We start from the raw sequence: 27,467 nt of genomic DNA on the forward strand, positions 1-27,467 counted from the left end.
GTTGGTAATGGTTTGGCTCCTCTGGTGCACACAGGCGACGCGAACCTGGCTGTTGGGGCTGGGCAGGAGTGTGACTCATTGCACACCTCCCCGTGGCCTGTGTCGGTGCCCAAATCCAAGGACACTCCAATTGAGCCTCATCCCAAAGGCCACTTGGGTAAGCCATGGATGGCCCCGCCCAGCCCAGACAGCTGCCCCGGACCTTGCAGCCTAGGGAGAACAAGACCAGCCCTTAGTAAGTCAGCTTCCTGACTCCCGGGGGTCTCTGGCGTCTGTCTCATTTGAAGGCGGCATAGAGTGTGAGAGACTGGCTGCAGCGGTGACATCATGGTAGCAACTGACTGTTGTTGTGTGCAAGGGGTCCGTGCCATCGTAGCCATACAGTCACCCTAGAGGAAGGTCTGTCCTCTGTTCTGCACTTGCAGCACTGAGGCCCAGGGGCCAAAGCCACACAGCCAGCGAGTGTCAGAGCTGCTCTCCAGGTGTCTGACCACTGCCCCCTCTGCTGCTCCTTCCTGCAGCTGGAGCAGCAGCCCCTCCCTTGTCTGTCCACCACTGTCCTTCCTCAGCTCAGTGTGCTCCTGGGCTCAGCTCCTGGCTGACCGGTGCAGGTGTCACTGGGCTCCCCCACCCTCCAGCCCTGGAAGAGCCACACCCCCAGCAGATCCCAAATGGATCCAAAGCCCCTTTCCCCGATAGGAAATGGATCCAAATGGATCCAAAGCCCCCAATGGGGGCTCCCCTTTGTGTTCCACTTACTACCCAGCTAAGAACCATGCTCTGATTCTCTTACCTCTGAACAGAACACAGCTCCTACTTGGGGGGCGGTGGCAGTATGGAGGGGCCCAGGCTCTGATCTCACCTGGCCTGGCTGGGTTAGCCCCCTGCTTCCTAGCTACGTGCCTGGGGCAAATGGCATAAGATCCCAGGGACCTCAGAGGGTTGTCTGCAGCTTGAGACAGAGCCCATAAAAGAGCGCAGTGCCAAGTTCGTAGTAAGTACTCAGCAAGTGGTGATTCCCTCCCCACCCCCTTCCCTTCTTCCTTCTGTAGTCATGGCCTCCCCTCGGCCAGCCCTGTCTCACCAACTGCCCTGCAGATTCCTGCCACACCCCCCGGCTAGTCTCCTGGCTCCCTTCCCACCCGCCTCCCCAGCATCCCGCAGACTCAGCCATCTTGCCCCACCCACCACTACACCCCTCTGGGGCCAGCTTAACCCTGAAGCTGCTCTGGTCTTTAGGGGCTGAAACTCCCTCCTCCCCCAGGCTTGGGCTCAGCACTGGCACTGCCTGCTCCAGGCCCAGCCATAGGCTGCCCTTTCCTCACCCAGAGCCCCCAGGAGGGCTTCCCAAGGCAGCCAGCAGGACCCAGAGCCATGCAGCCCATTCAAGGGAGAAGGACAAGCAGCTACTCTCCGGTCCCAGGGAGCAGCCTCACACCCCAGCGTGGCACCAGCACGGGGAGCCCACAGGCTGGGAGCTGGTTTCCCGGCCTAGGCTGGGCCGCCGGCGGTACAGAGATACCTTGTTACTGACTGCCCACCCTTCCCGTCCCCACAGAGCACCTGTGACACGATGCCAAACCACTCCGAAACCATCAGCCACACTGTGAACGTGCCCCTGCAGACCGCCCTGGGCACCCTGGAGGAGATCGCCTGCTGACACCCCTCGGGCCACCCACACCCCCACACAGACCTCGAGGCCCAAGACCCAGGACAGGGGACAGCAAGGCAGGTGGGATGGCCCCTGACAACGACGGAAGGAAGCAAGAGCCCCCTATGCACACATTGCAGACTCTGCCCAGCCGCGCCCCGGGCCCCGCCGCGCGACCCTCCCAGGAGACACGAGTCGCGCTCGGGAACTGTCCCAGAACCGACCTGCCATCACATCTCACTGCCAGATGTACAAAGCACCTGCATGCTCAGACTTCTCACGGCGCCAGCGCCACGTCGTCCTGTCCACGCGGCAGGACCAGACTCCAGCCCCAGAGTCGGCGGGAGGCCATGCTGGCATCGAAACCGTGCAGGCCAGAAAGAAGCCGCAGAACTCCCCGCTCCATCCGGTCCTGTGTCATTCGTGAAGGTTCTTAACCTGACCACAATCCCCCCTCCCCCAAGCTGGCCCCCAGGCCTCTGGGCTGCAGGTGACTAGTGGCCATCTCCCCTGCACCCCCGCGCCTGCGGAGGCGGCCCGGCGGCCTGGGGTCCCTGGCGCCACATCATTCTTCTCTGTGACACAGCCTGTACAGTCTGATCCATTTTTTATTTGGGGGCTTTTTCGTTCGTCTGTCGGAGGTTTTTTGTTTTCCTTTGTTTTATGGCCTTTGGTTTTGACGTTCGGTTGTTTTTTTCCCCGTTTTCTTTGGCGTTTATTTATTCGTGCTTCGAATCACGGTCATATTAAAAGCTGGTCTTGTGGAAATGGCCGAGTGGTTTCTGCCTTTGCTCCTCCCCCAGTCGCCTCCCCCAGGGCCTTAGGAAGGGTGACAAGTGGCAGGTGACTGTGAAGTCCCGCGTTAACAGCGCAGTCCTCACACAATGGGCACTCTCTCGGGTTTACTGTGCTCGGAAGTTTGGGAAATGGTTGCCCATGACCTTCACAGCCCACCAGCAGGACCCAGCCATCTTCTGCAGGCTGGCGGGGGAACGCTGCCCTCCGCTGGGACCACAAAGGCGGCCCACATGGCCTCTGTGCTTCTGCCTGCTGCCCTGACTCCTCCAAGCCCCGCTGGGAATAGCAGTGTCTGCAGAGGAAGCAAACAGCAAGACTAGAAGAACCGTTGCTTCAGAGCTGGCGAGATGCTAGGATTCGGCTGGACGCGGGCCCCAGCCCACCTCTGCCCCCTTCAAGCCCACCTGCCTTGCCTGCCCAGGGGTCCCCGCTTGCATCCTGCCATGCTGCTGAGACTGCCTGCTGAGAGGCTGTCCGGGTGGGACAGGAGGTTGGGCAGTGCCTTGAAGCCTCCCAGTGACAAGCGAGAGTTTGTTAGGGCAGAATTCCCGTCCTCGTGGCTGTACCATGCCAGCCCCATCACAACACTTCCTTCAGCCTGGCCTTTTCCTCCCCCTGCCTACGCCAGCACTCCCAACTCAGCCTCCCCCTAAGCAGAGAGGGAAAGCCTCCTGGGGCTTGAACCTGCCCCGCGGTGCACAGGAAGCACTGCAAGACCAGCGGCTCAGGGTTTGGCTCCTGCTCTGCCGTCCAGCCTATCATCTGTCTCTGTGTCTCCACTAACACAAGGAAAAGTTCCTGCACCAGAGGGACGAACTGAAAAGTCTCACGCTGGGAGTAAGCTGCCCTGACCCCACAGCCTTCCTGTCCCCGCAGCTGTGTGGCAGTGGTGGGACCCGGTACCGCTCTGGGCTCAGCCATCTCAATTTGAGGGAGAAGATAACATGTTTCCTGTGCAGAGGGAACATGGCAAGACTGGCTGATCTCCTGAGATGCCACCATCTCCCCCCGCCGGCAGGACAGTGGTTCCAGTCCCGCTCCTGCACAGAGTGGCCGGGGCCCATGGTAACAGGGACTCCAGGAGGCAGCTGGGATGAGCAGCATGCACTGCCTTCCGCCAAGCCCCCTCTCAGCTGGGGTTGCCCCGGCTCTTAGCAACACTGGGTCTGGATTCTGAGACACAGAGTGCAGCATTGCTGGGAAGAGCCCTCCCTGGATGTATCCTGCCATTGCGGTAGCAAATTACAGCCACCTTGGTGACTTCATACAACACAAAGGTATCTTCTTGCAGTCCTACAGACTGCGAGTCTGGTACGGGTCTTGGTGGACAGCAGTCTGGGCGCTGGCTGGGCCACACTCCTTCCAGGAGGTTCTGAGGGAAAAACCCATGTCCTGGCTTTGTCTGGCTTAGAGGCTGCCCACAGTCTTTGGCTAGTGGTCCCTTCCCCCATCCTCAAACCCAGCCATCATGGGCCAAGTCCTCCTCCCATCACATAACCTGACCTTCTTCTCTAATCTCACCCTCTTCAATTCTGACTTCTCCCTGCCTCCCTCTTCCAGTTATGAGGGACACTGAGCCCCCAGATAACCTTGAGTTGGGAGGAGAGGAAGCCAGATTATCAGCATAATCACCCCTTCACAGTCTCTCCTACCGTGGACCGTCACACGGTCACAGCTTCCAGGGATTAGGATACACACACACCTTAGCAATCATAATTCTCCTGACCACAGACCCTTTGGATCATATAGCCTAATGCCACCACTTTCTTAAAGGTTTATTTATTTTGGCTTATTTGAAAAGCAGAAAGTCAGGCAGAGACCTTCTATCCACTGGTTCACTCCCCCAAATGCCCACAACAGCTGAGGCTGGGCCAGAGGGAAGCCAGAAGCCAGGAACTCCATCCAGGTCTCCCACATGGATGACAGGGACCCAAGTCCTTGAGCCCTCATCTGCTGCCTCCCAGGGTGCTCATTAGCAGGAAGCTGGAGTTGGAAGCAGAGCCGGGACTCAACCAGGACTCAAACCCTAGCATTCCCCTATGGGATGTAGATGTCTTAACCACTGTGCCAAACACCTACCCCAGAGCACCCTACTTTCCAAGTAGGGGAGGAGAGGGACAGGCCCAGGACCACCCAGTGAGTGAGTGGCAGTGCCAGAGCTGCAGCCTTCAGCTCCCAGGCTCCAGACTCCACTTGGACCCACCAAGTGACTCGGTGCAAGAGGGACTGAGAGTGCTCGTTTCCCGGACTTCACTAGGGGAGAGCAGTCCGTCTGCAGTGACAAGCTCCTCACTCCAGCCAGCTGGAAAGCGTCCTGCTGGTGCCTGGGCCGGCAGAGGAGCCGAGATCTGAGAGGCAGCCGCAGACTGCTCCTGGCAGAGACGGGAGCCGAATGAAATGTCTGTTCAGTTAGTTGGGAGTCTCTTTGATGCTTCTGCCTTGTTCCAGTTTAACAGCTTCATAAATTTTTTAAAAATCTATAGCTTAAGTTGCAATTTGAACTGCTTCATTGGATTTCTGACTTCAGAAAAAAAAAAAAAGTAGATCAATTTGTGATGGTGCAAAGGATATCCAAACACACGCGGATCGTTTCAGGGCTCACGTGAACATGTGCCCCCATCTGATTTACAGATTCTGGTTTTGTTCAGCTTGGACTGGGTCTACCCACGTAACTTGCTAAAAGAAAGAGGAGGAAGGCAACATAGAAAATTCCAGAACCATCACCAGCCAGCTCCTGATTCTTGAGTGGTGGTTAAGACAAGACACGGTCTAAATTCCAGGGAGTAGCAGGTGTTCGTTGCCATCATTTCAAACAGGAGCTGCGTATGTAAAGACAAAATATGAACAGAGACACGCGGATGGCAGAAACAGAGCCTGCCAGGCTCACTGCGGTTGGGGACAGAGAATAGGAGGCCTTTCCCTGGGACCTGGGCTGGGGTCCCAGGCTGGCTGCTCACACGCTGTTGCTTTGTTGTTTTGGGCAGAGAGAGGCTGGAGTTCTTTTATTTACCTTCTCTCCAGCTCGAAGCTATTTGTGAGAGTTGGACCCATGAGCAGGCCTAGTGAGGAGTCTGGAGCCACAAGCCCTGCCTGATGAGGGGAAGACCAGTTTCCAGAAGGTTCTTGGTGAACCCGGAAGGAAGCAGTCAGAGACAGGCCCTGCCCACAGGTGTGGCCTTGGTGGGCAGTGAGTTCCTTCAGGTCAAGCTCATCTCAGCCCACCTGAGCCTGGAGAACAAGGAGACCACTTCCTCCCCAAGCTCAGAGACTGAATAGTTTTGAGAGCCAGCAGAGGGCTTGAGAGGATGAGCAGGGGTTCTGGGAGGGCAGCCCAGATCCACATACAGCCAGGCACAGCCCACTGCTCAGAAGCTGCTCGGCGAAGGTGGGCCAAGGGGGCAGGGGAAGGTAGGAAGGCCTGTGCCTGAGGAACATGGTCCACCCCTCTCCCAGTTCCTGGGGAGGATCTGTCTGCCCTGCGCCCTCAAGGAATGTGGCATCTGAGCAGGGAACACCGACAAGGAAGCACATGGCTAGGAAAGATGCATCCAAATTCCCAGGTGGAGGCAAGTGAGAGGGGACAGAGGAGACACATGCCTGTGCAGGGGCACCCAGCAGGGCAAGGAAAGGGGTGTGGTGGAATGAGAAGGCCATGCCAAGATGGCTGCTGGCAACAGAAACTGCCTGGCAACAGGCCGTGATTGGATGGCTTCGGAAACCACACAACAGAGCCCGACTGACAACAAGCTGTGATTGGATGGCTTCAGAAACCACATGACAACGGAGCCTGACATCAGATCGTGATTGGATGGCTTTGGAAACTTCCTGGCAACAGAGCCTGACTGGCAATAGGCTGTGATTGGATGGCTTCAGAAATTGCCTGGCAACAGGGTGTGACTGGTTAGGGCATAGACCGCCCCTTGACCGGATTGGCTGCCTTGGCTATATAAGCTGCTTTATCAACTGAAATAAATGAGTCTGCAGGCTGCTCGCCTCTAGCCTGCTTTTACCCAACTCCCGGGGTCTGTGTGGTGACTCCGCGCCTCTTGCCCCCACCATGCTCTTCCTCTCAGAAACGAATCCACAGCAACAAAGGGGGAAAGGCCCAAAGTGGCCATGCAGATGTGGGCAGGTGTTGAAGGATGAAGAGCTGGCCACCAGCCGAGAGTGACGTCATGGCCAGGGTCCCACACGTGCTTCCCCCCACTCCCCAGGCATCTGAACTCATAGCTTTCTCCTCACTCTTTTGGCACCCTTGGCCTCTTAGCCCATAGGAGCTTTGGGGGCACGGGTTTCTGCATGCTCCTGAGGCTAACAGCTTGAGGATTTGGCTGGGGGCAGGGGGGTGGAAACAGAGCAGTAAGATCCAAGCCTACCTGAGGACAGGTAAGAGGAAGAGAACCTCTTACTCGTTCAGTTTGCCATTTGGTGAAACTGATGCTACTTGCTTCTCAAGAATGAAGCAATAGGCTGGCAAAGGCTGTGGACAGAGGTCAAAAGACTGAGTCTTGGCCGTCTCTGCTATAAACTGACCACATGGCTTTGAACCGTTCATGTCACTTCTCCTGGCATCAGCATCCCCTCTATCAAGGGGGAAGGGATAGAAAACAGACAGGCGATGCCTCTGCTGCTCCCCAAACCAGTCTATGATTCTAGGTTGAGCATGTATGGAACCTGCTGCTCAGATCCTGTTTTCCTGCCCAGTCTGCAGCACTGTTATGAGGATAAAATGAGCAAAGATGCACCTTCTATCTTTTCTTTTTCCTTTTGGTAAAACATTGATTCTTAACCTCATTTGGATCAATGACGCATTTAGAAAGAAGGGGAAAGCTAAGAACTGTCTTCCCAGAAAACAGGGGCACGATTGTGTGTGTGTGTGTACAATCTATGCACACAACTCTAGGAGGGATCCTCTAAGTGATAGCCAAAGTCGCCCTGTTCTAGAAGGTACTAACCAACCACCCAGAAGAACATAACAGCAGCATGGAGAGCAGCCAACATTTCTTCCCTCAAAGTGACACAATGACTGTCATTTTTCAATTTTCAGGGGAAAAAACATGAAAATGATAGGATTTGATCAATTTCAAGTTTTCTCACGTATCATTTTTGTAAACCTTTGGCACCTGCTGGTGCCTGTGCAGCAGCCCATCCTCACAGAGGGCCAAGTGAATGAAGGTGCATACAGTGAACAGCGACAGCAGACCCGAGCTGGGGCTCTGTGGAATGCTTTTATGCGTGCGGGGGCTGAGGGACCCGCGTACATCAAAAGCCACAGTGGCATTCACTTAGCAGACGTCCAGTGGCCTGGATCTTAAAGTGATGGCTGTGTCCACTGCATCTGGGAGATGCATGCATCTTTTGGTTGCCTTAGGGTCCTACACACACACACACACACACACACACACACACCCTACCCACTGCCAGATCTCATTCCTGAGCAAGGCTACCTTGGTGTTTGTGTTCAAAACACCCCCACACCTGGATAATGGCTGTGAAGAATGCTTTAGGACGGGCTGCCTTGAAGCTGCTCTCTGTGCTGTGACCCTGAAAGCCGTGGCTCATTTGACGAACTCGTTGTCTCCAGTGTATGTGAACTTCTGGTAACATCCGATCCTTGTCTTTCAGAAGCCGAGTCTAGCTAGGCAGAGGCGGCAACAGGCCGTGCACAGCCACCTGAGCACCAAGAGCTACACAGGTGCACAAGGCACGCTGGGCTCGCTGGGGGACTGGTGCGTTGAGAGATGGGTACAGGCTGGGGGCGGGCACGTTTGGTAGAAGCCACTCTGAGGATGTTAAACTGAGATGAGACCTGACTGAGGAGAAGGGAGTGGGAAATGGCAGCCAGGAGACAGAACAGCAGGTGCGAGAGCCCACTGCGGAGGAAACCGCTTGTTGCAATCAGAGGACAGAATTTATGCACTGCAGTATAATAAGTGAGGGGAAGCACGGTAGGTGGTGGCAAAAGGGATGAAGCAGCCGGCTACCCTCTGGGAACCAACCACCAGGAACCCAAACCAGCTAGAGCACGCGTTTCTGAACAGCTGAGAGGTGAACCTGCAGCAGTCCCATGGGCGCTGGTTGCCAAGGACCTTGGGCAAGTCCGTCCAGCCAAGGGGATTGAACTGTAGCCTGAAGGCAAGAGAAGCCAGGGGGCTGGGAAGCAAGGCAGAAACAGGACAGGGGAGCTGGGAGGACGAGGGAAGCCCCTGCAGTTGGCCCAGGAAGAAGGGAGGGACAGTTTCCAGAGATACAAAGAAGGCGAAACAGGCAGGACTTCCTGATCCACGGAACACGGGGAGAGAGCACGGCAGGGAAGCAGGGAGAACTCAGGACAGAGTTCTTCATTAGGAACCTGATTCCGAGCCCGCGGCGTGGCTGGCTTCACTTACACGTGAGTGTGCTATGATTTAACCCTCCCACAGGTAAGGCTTTGAGGGGGCACTCGCCCCTCCCCCATGCTCCTGTTCAGACACTCAGCCCCAGCCTGAGGCCATCATGCCAGCCCCGAGCCTCCACGTGCTTTCAACAGCTCCGCCCTGGGTCCCAGGAGCCTCACTCCTGAGCTCCTTACCCCGGCGAGCCGAACGTGGCCCAGCGGAAGAACCAGCAGCAGAAAGGAAGCTGAACTCAAGAACCCGAATCATTGAGAGATGGACAGGTTGTGGGTCGCTGGCCAGGTGACCCACGACCATCGCCTGTCCACGAAGTGCAGTGACCCAGCGCACGTGGAGTCATCGTCACTGGGTGCAAATGCACCCGCAAGCCTCTGTCCTCACCTGCAAACCGGGATAGCAACAGCCCCAAATCACAGCCGCCATTCTGCAGTCTCAATGAGGTAACACACGGCTTACAGTAGCCACACGTTTGCCCGAGAAGTAGAAAGCAGCAGCGTTCCCTATCTTTGGGCTCGTGGATCCAGTGGTCCTGGCGCCCCCTCTCCTGGCAGTGGCCCTCACATCTGGCCACAGACACAGGCAGCTCTCAAGTCACAACATTGCATGGACCAGACAAGTGGGAGAAGGAGCTGGCCAGCCTTGCCACTTGTGGACACTCAGCCACAGCTCTGCTGTTTGCTGACCCGGTGGTGTTCAGAGATAGCAGCTGTGTTGCAGGGGCAGCCCCTTCACTCTCCAAGAAGCACCAGCCATGGCCCAACCAACAGCTCTGCGTTCTCTGAAGCCTCTCGACTCCACACGCAGCCGTCTCGGGCACCACCGCCTCACCTCGACAGTACCCCCTGTGATCCTCCAATTCTGCGGTCGTCCGCAGTGAACTGAGACCCTGAGCTCCAGTCCATGAGGGACAGGGCTGCCTTCTCCTGAGCTTCCCATGTGCCGAGGAAGGCAGAGAACTCTCTGGCTGTGCAGCTGGCTTCCCGACAGCCTCTGGTGCCTCTTACCCGACCCTCCAGCCACCGTCTGCCTCTTGCGTGACCTGCTGATCGCTATCAGCTGCTCTTGAATCTCCCACATGTGGAAGGTGTTGAGGAGCAGGGCAGAAGATGGCCCAGGCCCAGGTTTGTCATTCACCTGCACCACCCCGCGGCGGTATTCCAGCAACCACCAGTGGGAGGGCCCAAGGCTTGGTGGCTGCCATCTGTAGCCCCAACCACAGAAAATGCATCCCAGAGATCTTCTCAGACATGCCAGAGCCAGCCAGGGTTATCAGACACAAGACCCTTGGTTAAATTTGAATTTTATTATAAGTGTATCCCACACAATATTTGGGATATACTTATATTCCTTGTAAATCCAAAATGCAAAGTCAACTGGGCTATCTTGTTGTTGCTGTTATTTGTTTTGCTAACTGGCGACCCCAGCCCTACACCACCAGGTGTGGGCAGGGAAGGCACTGATCCTCCCGGCCCCTGCGTGCACCTGAAGCCCAGCCCAGGCGGACAGGTGAGGCGAGGAAGCACTGAGAGGCCCCGGCCATCACAAGGCACCTGCAAACACAGAGCTCGGAACCAGTTACGTTAAACTACGCTTTATTGCTTGGCTTGTCTTCCCAAGCCTGGGTCATGTCGCCCGACCTGCTGTGTGTGGCCTTGTCCATGCAGAGAAGCGCCTAGAACTCACAGCCGTCCACCCAGTCGCTGAGGTCCTTGCCCTGGCAGTGATGCCTCCAGGCCTCCCTGAGGACAGAGAACCAGGAAGTGGGGGAGGCCGGGTCAGGCACAGAAAACAGGAAGGAGACGGGGGCTACAAACTACAGGGCAGCGTGCAAAGGGGCCTGTGAAGGGGACAAGCAAGGAGTGTTCTGGAGGAAAGGATAAGCAAGGAAAAGGGAGAGGGGGAATGGACCTAAATACAGACATTTTGTAGCCTCTTGTTCTACCAAGTTCATCCAGCAGTCAAGGTCAAAGGCCTGGAGCCACAGTCCAATGCTCCTGCCTTCACCCTGCTGCTTCTGGTGGCCGTGATGCCACCGTCCAGGTGTACAGCCCTTTACGGTGTAGATAGTCCAGTCACCAAGTCCTGTATCACCAGCCCCCTCCCGTCTCAGTAGATGGGGCGCCTGTTACATGTTCTGTTTCCTGAATGAAAACCTCAGCCTGGGTGCAAGGTCGCAAATCCGAGGCCCACAGCTAGTGCTCGGCAGAAGCAGAACCGTGCCCACAGCCAAGCCCCCTCGGCTGTCCCCCAGGGCCGTCCAGGCTGTTCAGGACCAGTACCTAACCCCGCCCACAGCTGACGGCTTGAGGGAGATAAGCAAGACCATGGAGTCTGCAGTCCTGTGCTTCGTGAATGCCCTCTCTGGTGCCCCATACAGCGCCCACCAACTGAGAGTACCCCGAAGGACCCCCAGAGACCCACGTGGCAGGGGAGGTCATCTGGCCTGTTTGTCTCTGACACTAGACTGTGAGACCCTGGAGGGCAGCTGAAGCCAAGCACACGGCGCTGGGCCCAGCACAGCTGAGCCCTCGGCATGCGTTCGTGTGTGTGTAACAACTCTCTATGTTCAGGGACTGCCCTCCCCAGGGCTGGCCAGGCTGGGAGCTTACTCTGGGCGTATCCTTGATTCCAAGCCTAAGGACTGCTTTCTCCGAGCCCTTGGTTCGCTGCCTAAGCCTGCCTGCCTCACCTTTCCTCACCTTGTGCACCTGCGTTATGTCCTGCCTCTCAGCAGGCTCAGGTGCTAGGGCTTCAGCTGTTCTCAAACCTGCACATACCTCTCCACGGCTGCAGCCACTGAGCACCCATCTCTGGACCCCTAGATTCCTAGTCATTGCCACCTCGCCTCTCCTGGGTACCTCCCACCTGTGCCTGCTGGTCCTCCACAGCCCCCGTGCACAGCCCTCTGGTACCTGTCACCAGTGCACTGCCCTGTCCAGAACCTACATCTTTCATTAAGACTCCTGCAAAGCCGTGCAGACCACGCTCCTTGTCTCTGCTCTCCTGCCGTCTGCTCTTGGGGTGACACCCAGTGGCTCCCAGAACTTCCTTCCCAGCCTTATCACCGGTCACATCTGTCTGAGGTCCTGGAGCTCCAGCCACCAGGAATATTTTACCTTCCCCAGATTCTGCCCCTGCCCTGCTGGCCTCTCATCCAGAAATGTACAAGGCTGGAGACTCCAAATGGTGAAATTCCCACCAAAAGAGGCGGGGCAGCTGTAGGGGCAGTGACTCAGGGCACCCACGTGAACCCAATGTCTAGTCCCATGCCCAGTGGATGTTCCTCCAACACCCTGGCTGTGAGGTTGGCTTCGGATGGGGGACAAAGATAAGGCTGCACCTTCATCGCGCTTCAAGCAGAAAACACCTTCAACCCACATCTTGGGTTTTTGTATAACACTGAGTGTTCATGTAGAAGATGCTACACCCTCCTTAGACTCTGCCCTAGAGGACTCTCAGGCAGACGATCCCAACCCGGGTGAAACTGGGAAGAGCCCTGTGGCCTCTGGGGAGCTGCTCGTCCTCCCTGAAACTCAGCACAGCGTCTGTGCATCGTGGGTGCTGGCAATCCCCCCACCCCCCACCCGAGAGCTGCTGTGAGATGGCATCACGCAGCCACGGGGTGGCGGGCGCGAGACAAAGCAGGCAGCAGCAAAGGCCAGTTCCCTGCCAGCACCAGCCACGCCACCTCACAGGGCCTCCAGGCCCAAGTCACTCACCAGTAGCCCAGACCTAGGGGCTCTTGGGCTATCTTCATGGCACAAACAACAGTGTCTTTGAGGTTAGGGTTCAGCAAATCTGGGGTGGGAAGCAGAGAAACACCGTGAGGAAGCAGAAGGCAGAACTGGCCATCCAGTCTCTCTCTCTCCCTCTCTCTCCCTCTCTCTCCCTCCCTCCCTCGTCCATCCTAAGCCCAGTTCTGACCCTCACCAGTCTGGAAGCACAGGCATCCCTCTGTCCCTCTCCCCTTCCATCAGAAACCTTCCCCCACTCCTGCAGCTCTAAGGCTGGTCTCCCATCTGGGACCCCCAAGTCAGATTCACAGAGAACAAGGTTGCCCGCATCCCTCTCCCCAGCGGGCCCACAGGTTGTGTGTGTGGTCAGGGGTTGGAGGTCCTCACTCACAGATTAAAGCAGGGGGAGCAAACTAAGCTCAGGAAGCAGCAGAGGTGAGGGCCAGAGCCCAGGGCCACCCTACCAGAGCAGTATAACCGGCACAAGTTGAGGGCCTTCTTGGAGAGGTCTTTGCACCACCTGCGGCTGTTGATCTGGAAGATGCCGTTGTTGGTGCTTCCATCAGCCTCGTGGTCCACAGCGGCTGTGTTGAAGCCACTGGTGAAGTAAGCAAGGCAGATCCCTGCATGGGGCAGACACAGGCCCGTGGGTCAGAAGCCAAGGCCAACCCAGTAGAGAATTCCCCATGCAGGACCAACATAGGTGCCTCCCTGAGCCTCCCCTGTCTCCAGGTCCCCAGATACTTTGCAGATGAGTCTAGGCTCTGAGAGCAAAGTGACTTCCCTAAGGTCATACCCAGCCGCCAAACAGCAGGGGGCAGGGGCCAGTGCTGGACCTTGGGCCTCCCGGCTCGGGCCAACAACCTTCCCACGTCCTCATTGCTCAGTACAGAGCAGGGCTCGAGACATTTGCGGAATAAATTCACAAGAGCGAAATCTTTAGAGGCAAGGTTAGGAAGACGTTTGTGGGATCTACGCAGGGGGCTGGAACTGGAGAAAAATGAGACCAGATGTGGGTTCACAGGTGGCTTTTCCAAACTGCCACCAGTCTGCAGAAGTCTGACATCCCAGAGTTGTTCAGTGGGCCTTCTCTACATCCCAGTATGGACACCTGGCCCTCATGGTCATGGTCAAATTCAACATAAAGTTGCTCTGCTCTCTGACTCTGGACTGCCCGCAGGGGAAATCCAAGGTGCGAGTCCCACTCTGCTGCCTATCACCTGCCTCAGTGCTGGGGGCCCCCTCTACCTGTCATCTCAGATGAGACCACACCTCCTGGGTGAGGAGGAGGGTGGGAGGGAGTCTGGGTCCAGCCTGGGAGAGGGGTTCTCACAGTCAGACAGGCCGTAGCCCCGGAATCCATTAAGACCGAAGTCGTGCAGCACTTTGGCCAGCTCGCAGCGGCTGTAGACCTTGGCCTCGCTGGAGGGGAGCTGGCAGCCAAGCAGAGAGAGGAGGGCCAGCACCACGATCCCAGGTGGGCACAGCCACCTTCTGGCTGCCCAGCTCCTGGCGTCCATGCAGGCGGCAGAGGTGGAGCCCCCGCCACTCTGGCTCAAAGCTGAGACGTGGGATGACAGGCAGCTCACCGACCCTGGTGATCCACGTGCAGGCGGTGACTGCTTGAAGGAAGAAGAGGAAGGGACAGGCCTGAAGGCACTCCTGGGGAATAGGAGGTGAGGGTGGGCCAAAGACACGACTCCGGCCGAGCACCTGGGCTGCCTGCATCCCTGGTGCGGCTCCAGCCATGCCTGCCTTCCCTCCCGCGGCCCCAGCCCAGCAGCTGAGGGAAGAGGAGCGGCACAGGAAAGAGCACAAAGCTTGAGCTCCATAGTACGCACTAGGCATTAATTATCCCTGAGGCCCAAGAGTCCACAGCTAAGGAGAGGCCAAGTGAGTTCATGTGAATGCAAAGCCCGGCTGAGGGGTGGCCAAGAGCAGATGTCCCCAGAGGGGACGGGCCGAGCCGGTCATGGATGTAAATCAGTCCCTAACCCGGTCACCGAGAGGCCTCCCTTCCAGCAGAGTCCTCACCTCCCGACCTGGACTGCAGCCAGGTCTCCCAGCACACAGCCACCCCAAAGGTGGGAGCTGCTGTCTTCCCCCACACACAAGCCCCCAGGCAGCACCGAGCCTCCGCTCACCCCCACTCCCTCCCTCAAGCTGTCATCTCGCACAAGCCTCCCCATCTCTGTTGGGTTTGCCTGCATTGCCTCTCTCCTGGCTCCATCAGTCCCCAGCATCATGGTGGACATTAGCCTCTGGCCACCTTAGCCTTGCAGCTCCTTCCCCTCCGCTCTGCCTCAGCCCCCTCCCTCTCCACGGCCTGGTGGTCACCTGACACTCACCCTTGCAATCTCGCCGACCACTGCCCTGCGGCACATTCTTCCACACTCCTCATGGCTTCTACCCTCCAGGCTTGCTCTCCACCTCCTCAGAGTCCAAAAACTGGAACCCTGCAGAAGGGTGTCCCCTGGCCTGCAGCCCCAGTGGGACCGGGAGCCCCACTACAGATGACAGCGCGGCTCTGTAGCAAGACTCGGGCTTGGTGCCTGCCTCTGCTCCTGCCCACACTCTCCAAGCCTCGTTTTCTTCGTCTGTGAGACGGGGCGAGCAGTAGCACCTGCCCCATAGGAACGATGAGAGGAGTGAGAGAAGGCCCGGAGAGAGCAGAGCTCTCTACTAAAAGTAGGCAGTGGTGGTTTCCCCGTGAGCAGTGACTAGCCCTGCACAGACGCTTGTCAGTGGCCAGCTTTTCTCTCCCTTCCCCTCAAAGTGCTGAAAACCCTTAGTGCTCTTGCTGAACACCCCACCCACCACAGGCCCCACCCCTTCAGCTCCCAGAAGCTGGTCCCACCCCGTGCTGCACTGACAAAAGTGCCCACACACACCGCCTTCCTCTCCCATACGCAGTCCTACCCCACGTGCAAACCCATCGGTAGCCTCGCGCACCCCATCTGCCCCTGCCTGGGGTGGCGACAAGGCCCCCTGCCCTTATCCAGGCCCGTCTTTCCTTCCTCGGCACGAATGGATGTGCCTAGGACGCCAGCTTTCAAAAGCACCGATACTGGTGCTGTTGCTTGGGATGCCCACACCCCCAGCCCTGGCTCTTGACTCCAGCGTCCTGCTAATGCACAGCCTGGGATACAACGATGATGCCTCCAGTAATTAAACCCCCACCACCCTGGGGGACCTGGGTGGACTTCCTGGCTCCTAGCTATGGTGTGGCCCAGCCCCAGCTGTTACAGGCATTGGGGAATGAACCCGGTAGTTGGGAACGCTCGCTCGCTCTCGCTCTCCCTGCATCTCAAATTCAAAACAATCATTTGAATGCTCCCCTTGATTCTTTTCCTTATCTATGCTTACCTCTTTCCCTCTGCTCTTATCCAAGCTTCTGCGGAACATGTAACCCTCTCTCACCTCCCATTTGTTGTCAGCCCAGGGACACCTGGAGGCCCCACCCCCATCAGTGGCTGGCAGTGCCCTGCCCAGTCCTCATGGCTGGTCTCACAGGGGCCCTCAGCAGCAGTCACAGCATCTACCTGTCCACTTGTGGACGTGCTGGCCTCTCTCCAATTCTGCAATGGCCCCCCTCTCCAGCCCCCTCCTCCTCCCTCTCTGGTTACTTCTCCTCATTCTCCGCACTGGAAACCACTTGTTGCCCATGCCTTACAGGTAATATGCTCTCCGGTCCTTTCTGCCTTGAGCCTTCCTCTCTGCCATGGCAGGCAGCCTCTGGACCACCTTGCTGTAACCACCACCCACCCCGCAGCCCCACGATCTTCTAGTCTGTCCTCTGCTGGGACCTCAGAGGAACTCCCTCCGGGCCTTCCCTGCCGCCGATATCCCACCATGGCCCTCAGCCCAGAATGTTCTCCCAAGCCCCACTTCTCTGCGTCTTCCCTTTCTTGGTTCGAACGTCATGGGCCCCCCATGTGCCCGCACTAGAGCTGTGGGTGCTGCTTAGCCTGCACCCGCCCCAGGCCAAGCAGCCTGAGCCCTGCTGAGCCTGCCTTCCCTCCGAGAGCAGCTTCCCTTAGGGTCTACTCGTACACAGTCTCGACGCCCCCCCCAAACACAGCCACTGGAGTACATGAAAGAATATGTATGTGAGAGCCACAGAGACAGAGAGCTCCTGCCCATTGCTTCACTCCTCAAATGCCTGAAACATCCAGAGCCGGGAACTCCACCTGGGGCTCCCGCATGCATGGCAGGGTCTCAACTACTTGGGAGCTCATCTGCCACCTCCCAGCTTCCTCCCACAGAGGCAGGAAGCTGGCGATGAAAGCACAGCCAGAGGGCTGGCACTGTAGTGTTGCGGTAAAACCACCGCCTTCAGTGCCAGCATCCCATATGGGTGCCGGTTCTAATCCCGGCTGCTCCTCTAACGATCTGGCTCTCTGTTATGGCCTGGGAAAGCAGTAGAAGATGGCCCAAGTCCTTGGGCCCCTGCACCCACGTGGGAGACCTGGAGGAAGCCCCTGGCTCCTGGCTTCAGATCAGCGCAGCTTTGGCCATTGCAGCTATTTGGGGAGTGAACCAGCAGATGGAATAGTTCTCTCTCTCTCTCTCTCTCTCTCTCTCTCTCCTTCTGCCTCTCTGTAATCTGCCTTTCAAATCTTAAAAAAAAAAAAAAAAAGGCAAGCAAGCACAGCTAGGACTCAGGCCCAGACCTCAACCACCAGGCCAAATGTGTGCCCTCAGAGTGAATTTTTTATTCTTTATATTTTTTAGATGGTGATTTTTTTTGAAAGGCAGAGAAACAGAGGTAGAGACAGAAGGAGACAGAGACCTCCCATCTGCTGGTTCACTCCCCAAATGCCTGCAACAGCTGGGACTGAACTGGGCTGAAGCCAGGAACCAGAAACTCCATCCAGGTCTCCCATGTAGGTGGCAGGGACCCAATTCCTTGAGCCACACCTGCCACCTCCCAGGATGTGCATTAGCAGGAAACTGACTCAGAAGCAGAGCCAGAACTCAAACCCAGGCCCTTTGACATGAGATGCAGGCATCCCAAGAGGCCTTGTAAACACTGCGCCAAATGCCTGCCCCATGTTTAGAACAAAAAACCCACATAACACCTTCAACAGCTCCCCTGGTCCCCAGGGCCTTTCATGAGCCAGCCATGCTGGCCTCTCCCTCACTCACGTGTTGAGGCCACATGTCCACTCATGACACCCCTGCTGTCTAGAACAGGAACCTTCTCCTTCCCTCTACACGTTTAACCCTTACTTGTTCCCGAGCAAGGCTCTCCTGGCAGGCCACTGCCCCCCGCAACGCTCTCCCAGCACCCTTTCTTCTCCCCTGCCCCTGTCCCTCTGAACTGTAACACGTGTCAGTCTTCCCCACCACATGGCAAACTCCCGAAGAACAGTGGCCCGGTCTCATCGCCTTCGTGTGAGTCCAGCAGAGTTGCTGGAATGGAGCAGCTGCCCAGACCACAGGAGCGGGAGCCCCTCCCCTCCAAGCACAGCAGGTAAGGGGAGCAGAGAGCTTCCCCTGCTGAGTTCTTCAAATTCATCAGATGCTGTGCCAGGCCTTTTCTGGATGTTTTCTGACTTAATCTCATCTAATCCTCTCAACAGTTGAAGGGGAGTAAGATTAATACCCCTAATTTATAGACGCGGAAACCAAGTTCACTGCTACCCAGTGACTGCTTCGGATTTTGTTGCAGCAAAGAGACTTACAGGTAATTCCATGCTGAGCATATCACAGCAGGAGCAGGGGTTCAGGGAGTCAGGTCTGGTGATTCGGGGACCATAGAGCTGCCAGCAGGGTTTGCTCCTTCTCCCTCCCCAATATCATCCCCCAGCTCTGACCACCACCTCCTTCTGTCCATGCCAGCCCAACCCAGAGCCAGCCCAGCCTAGGGCCAACCTAACCCAGGGCCAGCCCAGCCCAGGGCCAGCCCAGCCCAGAGCCAACCCAACCCAGGGCCAGCCCAGCCCAGGGCTAACCTAACCCAGGGCCAGTCCAGACCAGGGCCAGCCCAGCCCAGGGCCAACCCAACCCAGGGCCAGCCCAGCCCAGGGCCAACCTAACCCAGGGCCAGCTGAGCCCAGGGTCAGCCCAGACCAGGGCCAGCCGAGCCCAGGGCCAACCTAACTCAGGGCCAGCCCAGCCTAGGGCCAGCCCAGCCCAGGGCCAGCCCAACCCAGGGCCAGCCCAGCCCAACCCAGGGCCAGCCCAGCCCAGCCCAGGGCCAGTCTAACCCAGGGCCAACTCAACCCAGGGCCAGCCCAGCCCAGGGTCAAGCCAACCCAGGACCAGCCCAACCAAGGGCCAGCCCAGCCCAGGGCCAGTCTAACCCAGGGCCAGTCTAACCCAGGGCCCCAGTTAACAGATCCAGGAGGAGGGAAAAGGGGGCCCACTGATGTAGGGCAGGGTCCTCCTCACCACAGCCAAGACGGTGGTGACAATGGCAGCAGCAGCAATGGCCCAAACTCTGCTTCAGCTCAGGGCACTTCCCCGCCACATTACTGCTGGGGCTCCAGGCGCCCAGTGTTAAGAGAATGATGGGAGAAGACAGGCTCCAGACTGAACTTACAGAATTCTCTACTCTGTGAGCTCATCTTCTAGAACCAGTTCCACCCACTGAGCCCCTAGATTTCAGTGTCTGGGGCCTGTGAGGGATGTCTCATCACAACCCCGCCTCAGCCCGTGTACACCCATGCAGGACGATGCGTGCCCTCCCCACAGATCCCTCGGGGCCTTCCCCAGCGTGGTGGCAGGGCCCACCGCCTACCCAGGCAGCCTGTGCCCCTCTGAGCTCCTGTGACTGCCACTGTTGAGTGTGGGCAGATCCAGGACCACTGTCCCCCGACGGACTACAGCTCGAGGGACGAGTGTGAGACGCAAGAGCTGCGACAGCCGTGTCTGAGCTCCACAGGGGCCCAGCAGCTGCAGCCCAGGCTGGCCTGAGCAAGGGCACAGGCCCCAGGGACCACCAGCTGGGTGACCCAGAGACACCGGCTTCCCCTCCGTTCCTCATCTCTCAGGTGCAAGTGACAATATAGACCTTATAGGGTACGAGGAGGACTCCACGAAACATCTAGAAAGTGCTGAGTACTCTGGGGGCTGGATAGATAGCAGTCACGACCAAGAGCAGAGCCCAGGTGCGCGGTGTTCCGCCCACCTGCCTGGCCCTGCCCGGCCCAACCAAGGGGGAATCGGGGGCCAACCCAGCACTGATACCAGCGTTCGTTTGTTCTTTGGTAAGAACACTTAGCCCCCTTAATAAACTTTGAAGTGTACAAGGCATCTTTGCTGGCTACACTCAGGTACAATGGTGGACAGTGGCCACCAGAGCCTTCTCAGCTGGCTTCTACCTAGCGCAAGACCCACAGTGTCACATGCAAAACCTCCTCTGGGAAGACGGAACAGACTCTCGCTGTGTGTTTGCACCACATTCTCTTTATCCATTCATCTGTTGATGAGTATTTAGGCTGCTTCCACATATTGGCCGTTGTGATGCTGCAATGAACAAGGACTTGTTAATATCTCTTTGAGACCCTGATTTCAATTCTTCTGGATGAGCCCCCACAAGCAGAATTTCTGGATCACATGGTCATCCTATTTTTAACTTGCGGAGAAATCTCCATACTGCTTTCCGAGGCAGCTGCACCGTTTTGTACTCACCCCAGTGGTGTGTAAGGTTCCAATTCCTCCTCACGGTTGCCAACACTTATCTTTCATTGTTCTTCTTGTTATTTTTTATTATTTTTTTGGATAATAGGCATCCTGACAGATGTGAGGTGAGGTCTCCTTGTGGTTTTGCTTTGCATTGCCTGCTGACTACTGACAGCCATTTCTTCATATACTTATTGGCAACTCCTGGGACTTGCGTGAAGCAATGTCTATTTAGCATCGGTACAGTGTTTTTTTTTTTTAAGCTCCCTAGATGGTGCCCATGGGCAGCCAAACTTGAGCCTTTACTCAAAGGAAAGTGCTCTGGACTTGAATGGTAAATTCTGGGCTCAGGGCTAGACATTTGACACAGCACTTTTTAAAAACATTTATTTATTTATGTATTTATTTGAAAGAGAGCGAGAGAGAGAATCTTCCATCTACTGGTTCACTCTCCAGATGACCACAACAGCTAGGGCTGGGCCAGGCTGAAACCAGTAGCTTCATCCTGGTCTCCACATGAGTGCAGGGACCCAAGCACTTGAGTTATCCTCCACGGCTTTCCCCAGGCCATTATCAGGGAGCCGATAGAAGTGCAGTAGCCGGGATATGAACCAGTGCCCATGTGGGTGCCGGCACCATAGGCGGCCTTACCCACTGTGCCACAGCACCATAGCAGTTAAGACCACCACTGGAGATGCCTGCATTCCATATGGGAATGCCTAAATTCAGTTCTGATTCTAGTCTCCCACTACTGCACACCCTGGGAGGCAGCAGGTGATGGCTCAAGTACTTGGGTCCCTGCCACCCACGTGGGAGATCAAGGAGTCCCAGACTCCTCGCTTCGTGGTTAGCCTCAGGTATTTTGGTTATCTCGGAAGTGAACCAGTAGGTGACTTCTCTCTCTTTCAAATATGTTTTAAAATAAATACATAAAAAATTTTAAAACAGAAAAGTTGAGTTCAATTGCTTGCTCTGCCCCGATTGGCTGGTTAGTCTTGATAAGCCAGCCTTCTGAATCAATAAGACGGAGTCATAACCCTGCCCTCACCCCATAAAGTTGAGCACCTGACATCCTATCTGCAGACCGAGGGTGGTGAAGCTCGGGCGCCGCCGTGCATGGGGAGGCAGTGTGTGGGCCAGTACAGGCGATTCCTTCCACTGCCTGGCCCTTGGCGGTGGTTCTGCGTGGAGGAGTTCTGGGAGGTTTACTGCATCAGCCTGCTTTTACTGTTTCATTGCTTCTTTTTATGGAGTAATCTTTCGGGTTATCTTATTTTATTGTATCTTTTGTTATTTCCCAGTTGACTTTGACTTTTACATGGGGGGAGAAGAACAACAGCTCAACAGGCACAGTCAGGAGGGCAACTGGCGACGGACGGCTCTGTCTGTCTCTGCTGAGCTCTGCGCAAGCCTTTCCTGCTTCCCCAAAGCCAGCTCAGGCTCCTGACCCCAGCCCAGCAGAGACCCGCTCCTGGTCCCTCCAGGGTCAAGGTCTCCAGTCTCCAGCAGTGCCTCTTATATTCCTGGTCCTCAGCCCTGGCAGTACTTTAGAAAACACAGACACTTGGCCCCACCCCAGGCCAAATGCATCAACATCTTTTGGAGGGGTGGGGGTGTTCAGCAGCCAGTATGTTTGTTCATGTTCCCAAATGATTGCAAAAATCAAGCTTACACTCATGTCTCACAAGGCATTGCACACGCATGTCAAACCCACCACTCCCTGGCTAATGTCTTGTCTTCCCCGAAGCATCACTGGATCTTGACTTCCTCCCCAGGCTTGTGGGGCTGCCTCTGGGCACACGGTACCTGCTGCTGGCTTATTATCTCATCCTCTATCACACACTACCAGTACCCTCTTTCTCCATCATTCCCACCAGATGAGCAGACACCAGATGTATCTCTCATATCTATTTTCTCAGTGTCAAGAACAAAGTTGAAAAAAAGAAAGAAATGATTGAAAATCATCTGGTCGGTTGATGGAGAAGAACCGGTGCGGAGCAAATCAGTCAAGAGAGTGCTGAGGCCTCAGAGACTGTGCCAGAGCCACCGTGGACAACAGGAAAACATGCCTTCCTCTAGCGACAAGTAGGGAGTGCTGAGTGCTCCTGATCTGCTCCCAACTCAAGCTTTGCAAATGGGGCAGGTGTTTGGTGTAGAGGTTACAACACCACATAGGACACCTGTACCCATAGCTGGCTCTGGCTCCTGACTCTGGCTTCCCGATAATGTGCACCCTGGGAGACGGCAGATGATGGCTCAAATGGTTGGGTCTCTGCCATCCGTGTGGGAGACATGGAATAATGAGACCCTGGCCTGGCCCAGCCTTGGCTGCTGCAGACATCTGGGAAGTAAACCAGCAGATGGAATAGCTCTCTCTCTCTCTCTCTCTCTCTCTCTCTCTGCCTTTCAAATAAATAAAATGGATTTTAAATTTTTTAAAGCAGAATTATGGACATCCACATGGCCTAGAAGTGAAGACTCTGCTTGGGACAGCCACACTCCATCCGGAAATTGGAGTGCCTGCTCGAGTACTGAATCTGCCTCCCGATTCCAGCTTCCTGCTGATTGGCACCCTGGGAGGCTGCAAGTGATGCCCAAGCACCTGCACCCCGTCACTCATGTGGGAGACTCAGATGGAGTTCCTGGCTCCCAGCTTCAGCCTGGCCCAGTCCCAGCTCTTGCAGGAATTTCCAGAATGAAACAGTAGATAGGGAGTTCCATGGTGTAGGTGTGAGTGTGTGTGGTATCTGCCTTGCAACTGGTTTTCTTTCTCCATTTTTATAAGTTTATCTGTTTATATTAAAAAGTCATCTGAAAGGAAGAGAGCCAAAGACAGATCGTCCCTCTTCCGGTTCACTCCCCAAACATCTGCCTTGGCTAGGGCTGGGCCAGGCTGAAAGGAGCTAGGAACTCACATGGCTGCTAGGTGGGTGGCAGGTACTCAATTATTTTGTAAGTTTCTTAAATTAAAAAAAATAATAAACACAGGATTAACCTCTTCTCCACAAGTTATCCCCCATTCTTTCCATCAGTGGTCACACAGTGCAGCCACAACCAAACACTGCTGTCATTAGGGTAGAGAGATGTAGCCCACGGGCGCCCACACTAAGGAGTGTCACACACCATGTTCTTCCAGTGCGCGTCTCCTTTGCCACCATGCCATCCCTGTCACGTGGTGACGAACTGTGAGTGTGCACTTGCCTAGGCCATGAGACGCCTGATCAGACACTACTCTGGGGGTGTCTGGGTGGACTGAGCAAAGCGGGTGGCCCTCCCCTGGGTGGCGGACCACCATCCATCCACAGAGGCTGAGTGGGAGGAAAGGCTGCCCTGCCCCCAGCCCCAGGGAGACAGAATGCCTCCTGCCCAACCACCCGCAGCTGAGGCATAAGCCGTCTCTCCTGCGTTCAGACTCAGCCGCAACACGTGCTCGCCTGGGTCTCAGCCCATCAGTCTCCGGGCTGGAACCAAGCCTCCGGCTCCCTGGGTCTCCAGCTTCCCACTGCCCATGCTGATCTTGCCATTGCCTAAGTACATGAGCCACTGCTTTGCAACACCTCTCCATCACACCCACCCACACCGGAGGGCTCTCAGAAGACTCACAGAATATGTTTGCTACGAAAAAAACTAGGCATGAACTTTAGTTTCTTCACACAAAAACAAATTTTAATTTCACTTTCCCATGAGCTTTTTTCTTTCTATTTGGAAGGCAGAGTTAGAGAGAGAGAGAGAGAGAGACAAGGAGAGAGAGAGAGAGTCGTTTTCCATCCACACTGGTTCACTCCCCAAATGGCCACAACAGCCGATGGCTGGATCAGGCCAAAGCAAGGAGCTGGAGCTTCTTCCAGCTCTCCCACGTGGCTGCAGGGGCCCAAGCACTTAGGCCATCCTTGGCTGCTTTCCCAGGTGCATTAGCGGGGAGCTACATCAGAAGTGGAGCAGCTGGAATCAAACTGGCACCCTATAGGATGCCAGTGTTGCTGGTGGTGACTTAACCCGCTGTACCACAACACGAGCCCCATCCCATGAACTTTTAAAGTAATGTATATAATATATACATATACATATGTATACATGGACACACACACACACACACACAGGGTCTTTCTAAGATAGAGAGTGTGCAATCCTGTTGGTTGGTTGTCTCTTGCAAGCCCTGACTGCTCCCACGTGAAGTTGGTGGAGACTCATTTGAGAACTGCCACGTTCTTCGATCCAGGGTGATTCTCTCCTCGACCTGGTGCCACTGCAGGCTGACTCTTCCCGGCCCTGTTCCACCGTGCAGGGCGGCAGGCTGGGCGCAGCCAGACAGGGCTGGAGTCCTGACTTCGCAGGAGCTGCCCTGCCGCCAGCAGGGCCCTGCTGGGCCTCAGCACCCTCGCCAGGGAATGAGAAATCACCGCCAGGGGGCAGCACACCTCACACAGTACCCTCCATACAGGAGCTTTAAATAGCTGTTAGATCAAGGGTAAGGAACCAGAGAAACTGCTTTGGAGAACTATGCTTGAATTGTCAAAACGCTGAGCACGGGCCTGCAGGATACTGCAAAATGACAGCATGAGCCTGCTTCGGCGGGCCACAGGCTCTCCCGCTCCCAAGTCTGTGCTGCGCCGGCCCGCGAAGGCCTAAGATCTGAGGATAAGCAGGGAATTACTCTGCTCGCAGTCATCTCCTTGGGCTTACAGCCCAGGGATTTTCTCTCAGGAAAACTGATGTAGCCTTATAAAAAGAGCAGCATCTATCACGGCACACGCGCCTGCTCATCTCCTCCATAATCCCCACCCCGTCCCGATCGCCTGCGCTCAGAGCCGGCTCTTCCCCGAGAGTTCCCAGCACCACGGCTGATGCCGCCGAAGCGCCTTGCCTGCACTGCCTCCCTGGCCTCCGCACGCCACAGGCCTCTTGCTAAGGGACAGGGCTGCACAACACGCCTCTCCGTGGGTCTCCGCCACAGGCAGGGCCAGCTCAGCTGCGTCAGCTCGGCGACACCATTGATCCTCCTGTCCGTCCTCTCCCGCACCCCAGCCCCACCACCCATCACTTCCGCACTCACCCACTGTGCTCCCACAGCTCTCTGCTTCCGACTCTCGCCCAGACTTGCCTGGCTAAATGCCCACCACTGGGCCCCAGACAATTGGCTCATCCTTCAACCTCTGCAGAAAGCTTACTCAACTCTGCCTCCTGAACCCTCCCAGCCCCCATCCTGAGTGTCTCCCTAGCACAGCTGCCGGCTTAGGCTGAACTGATGGTGCCCATGACAGCAGCCCTGTCCGAGCTCCTCCAGAGGAACGAGTGTGTTCTATTTAGCTCTGTGTTTCCTGGACTTATCAATGCGTGAGGCATACAGAACAGAGTAAGCGAGCACACGAGGGAAGCGCATGGGTGTGGGGAGGGAAGAGGGTGTCACACAAAGGAGGTCTTGGCGGTGACAGAATAGTTTTGTCTCTTGACTGTGGTCATGATTGGGGAGGGGGGAGTATTTTATTTACCTTTATTAATTTGTTTATTTATTTACCCTGGCAAAGAGACCGCTCCATCCCATCTGCTGGTACACGCCTCGCATGCCTGTAACAGCCAGGGTTGGATGAGGCTGTAGCCAGGATTCAGGAACTCCATCCAGGTCCCCCAGGAAACGGGCAGGGACCCAAGTGCTTTGGGCCATCACCTGTCACCTCCTAAGGTACACATTAGAGGGAAGCTGGAGTCAGGAGCAGAGCACCCCAGGCGGCTTCTTAAATGCTACACCACGAATTTAAAAAGCCACGTGTGAAAAATGGCAGAGCCATACACACATTACAGCAGCGGCCATGCCTTGTCTGTGCCGTTACAGTCACATAAGGTGTCACCATGGGGAACTGGAGGAAAGGGCTGCCGGGTCCCCCTGCTCTGCTCTTCCAATTTCCTGTGACTCTAATTATCTGAAGACAAGGTCTCCTGAAGAGGAGAAGCACACACACAGGCTGGTTTTACAACGCAGTGAGCAAATCGAAGGGTGGGTTTGTCAGCTGCAGAAGTTTCCACGGTCTGCTTGAAGACTGGAGCAGCTGGCTCAGCCGATGGGCCACGGGGTGCGAGGTGACAGCAGAAACATAACCCGGAGGCTCAGTCGTGTAGCAAGCTTCTGCTCCAGACATCTCCGCATGGGGGGTGCCTCCCAGGCGAGAGCCCTGAGAAGAATGGATTAGGGCAGGGCAGTTGCAAGGGATAAAGAAGGAAAATGCATGGTTCTGCCTCGGCTAACTTATGTTTTCTGTTCAATTTTATTTGAAGATATGAGAGAGAAAGAGAGAGAGAGAGAGAGAGAGAGAGAGAGACCTTCCGTCCACTGGTTCGCTCCCCAAATGCCCAAAACAGCTAGGACTGCACCAGGACAAAGCCGGGAGCCAGCAGCTCCATCCAGGCCTCCCACGAGGCGGGCAGGGATCCAAGTACTTGAGCCATCACCTGCTTCATCCCAGGCATGTTATCAGGAAGCTGGATTGGAAGCGGAGCAGCCAGGACTCAAACCGGCAATCCAACATGGGATGAGAGTGTCCCAAGAGGTGCTTAACCGCTGACCACACTCCCACCCCCACCCACCCAGCTTACATTATCCGGCCACACAGAAGGAAGCTGAGCAGAACAAAGTCTGTGCTTGGCTGACCTAACGCCTTGGGAAGCTGGGGTGACCCAGAATTCCACCTGGGTCTTTAATAACTCAGGAGCCCTGAGAAGCTGGAGGTGCTAAAAAGTGAGGCTTTGAGTCCACAGACACCATGAAAAGCTGAAGGCCTCCACAAACCCCGTGCTCTGAAACCCTGAGGTCCCTAGCGACCAGGATAAGCTGACAATCTAATGGCTTCGAGAGAGCCCAGAGCCCTAAGAGCCAGGAGCCTAAACCCTGACATGGCTAACAATACAGGGACTCAGAGGTACAGGAAGACTTTTGTTTTCTTTTTTTTAAAGATTTATTTATTTATTTGAAAGTTGGAGTTACACACAGAGAGAAGGAGAGGCAGAGAGAGAGAGAGAGAGAGGTCTTCCATCTGCTGGTTCACTCCCCAACTGGCCGCATCGGCCAGAGCTGTGCTGATCCAAAGCCAGGAGCCAGGAGCCTCTTCTGGGTCTCCCATGCGGGTGCAGGGCCCAAGCACTTGCGCCATCTTCAACTGCTTTCCCAAGCCATAGCAGAGAGCTAGATTGGAAGTAGAGCTGTGCTGGCGCTGTGGCTCACTTGGTTAATCCTCCACCTGCAGCGCCAGCATCACATATTGGCGCCAG

The 27,467-nt window shown here is 56.0% G+C and overlaps 2 protein-coding genes across 4 annotated transcripts in view; one reads left to right on the forward strand and one right to left on the reverse strand.

Moving 5' to 3' along the window:
* The window catches only part of ASIC2 (acid sensing ion channel subunit 2), a 1,136,817-nt gene extending 1,134,097 nt beyond the window's left edge, over positions 1-2,720 (forward strand). For both annotated transcript variants that reach the window (XM_051824639.3, XM_017349088.4), the window contains exon 10: positions 1,559-2,720. In XM_051824639.3, coding sequence (XP_051680599.1) covers positions 1,559-1,660 — 102 coding nt within the window. In that variant the 3' untranslated portion in view covers positions 1,661-2,720. The remainder of the gene's footprint in view (positions 1-1,558) is intronic.
* A 7,703-nt stretch (positions 2,721-10,423) lies between these two features.
* SPACA3 (sperm acrosome associated 3) overlaps positions 10,424-27,467 on the reverse strand; it is a 43,752-nt gene continuing 26,708 nt past the window's right edge. The window contains exons 2-5 of one of the 2 annotated variants that reach the window (XM_089317414.1): positions 13,912-14,197; positions 13,043-13,201; positions 12,564-12,642; positions 10,424-10,583 (exon numbers count right to left, since the gene is read on the reverse strand). In XM_089317414.1, coding sequence (XP_089173540.1) covers positions 10,517-10,583; positions 12,564-12,642; positions 13,043-13,201; positions 13,912-14,098 — 492 coding nt within the window. In that variant the 5' untranslated portion in view covers positions 14,099-14,197 and the 3' untranslated portion in view covers positions 10,424-10,516. Of the gene's footprint in view, positions 10,584-12,563; positions 12,643-13,042; positions 13,202-13,911; positions 14,201-27,467 lie in introns of both variants that reach the window. The other variant, XM_089317413.1, reaches the window with a different exon arrangement.

This window comes from Oryctolagus cuniculus, chromosome 17, assembly GCF_051225735.1.
Source record: "Oryctolagus cuniculus isolate XC-2025 breed Fujian yellow rabbit chromosome 17, ASM5122573v1, whole genome shotgun sequence".
In the NCBI taxonomy this organism is placed as follows: Eukaryota; Metazoa; Chordata; class Mammalia; order Lagomorpha; family Leporidae; genus Oryctolagus; species Oryctolagus cuniculus.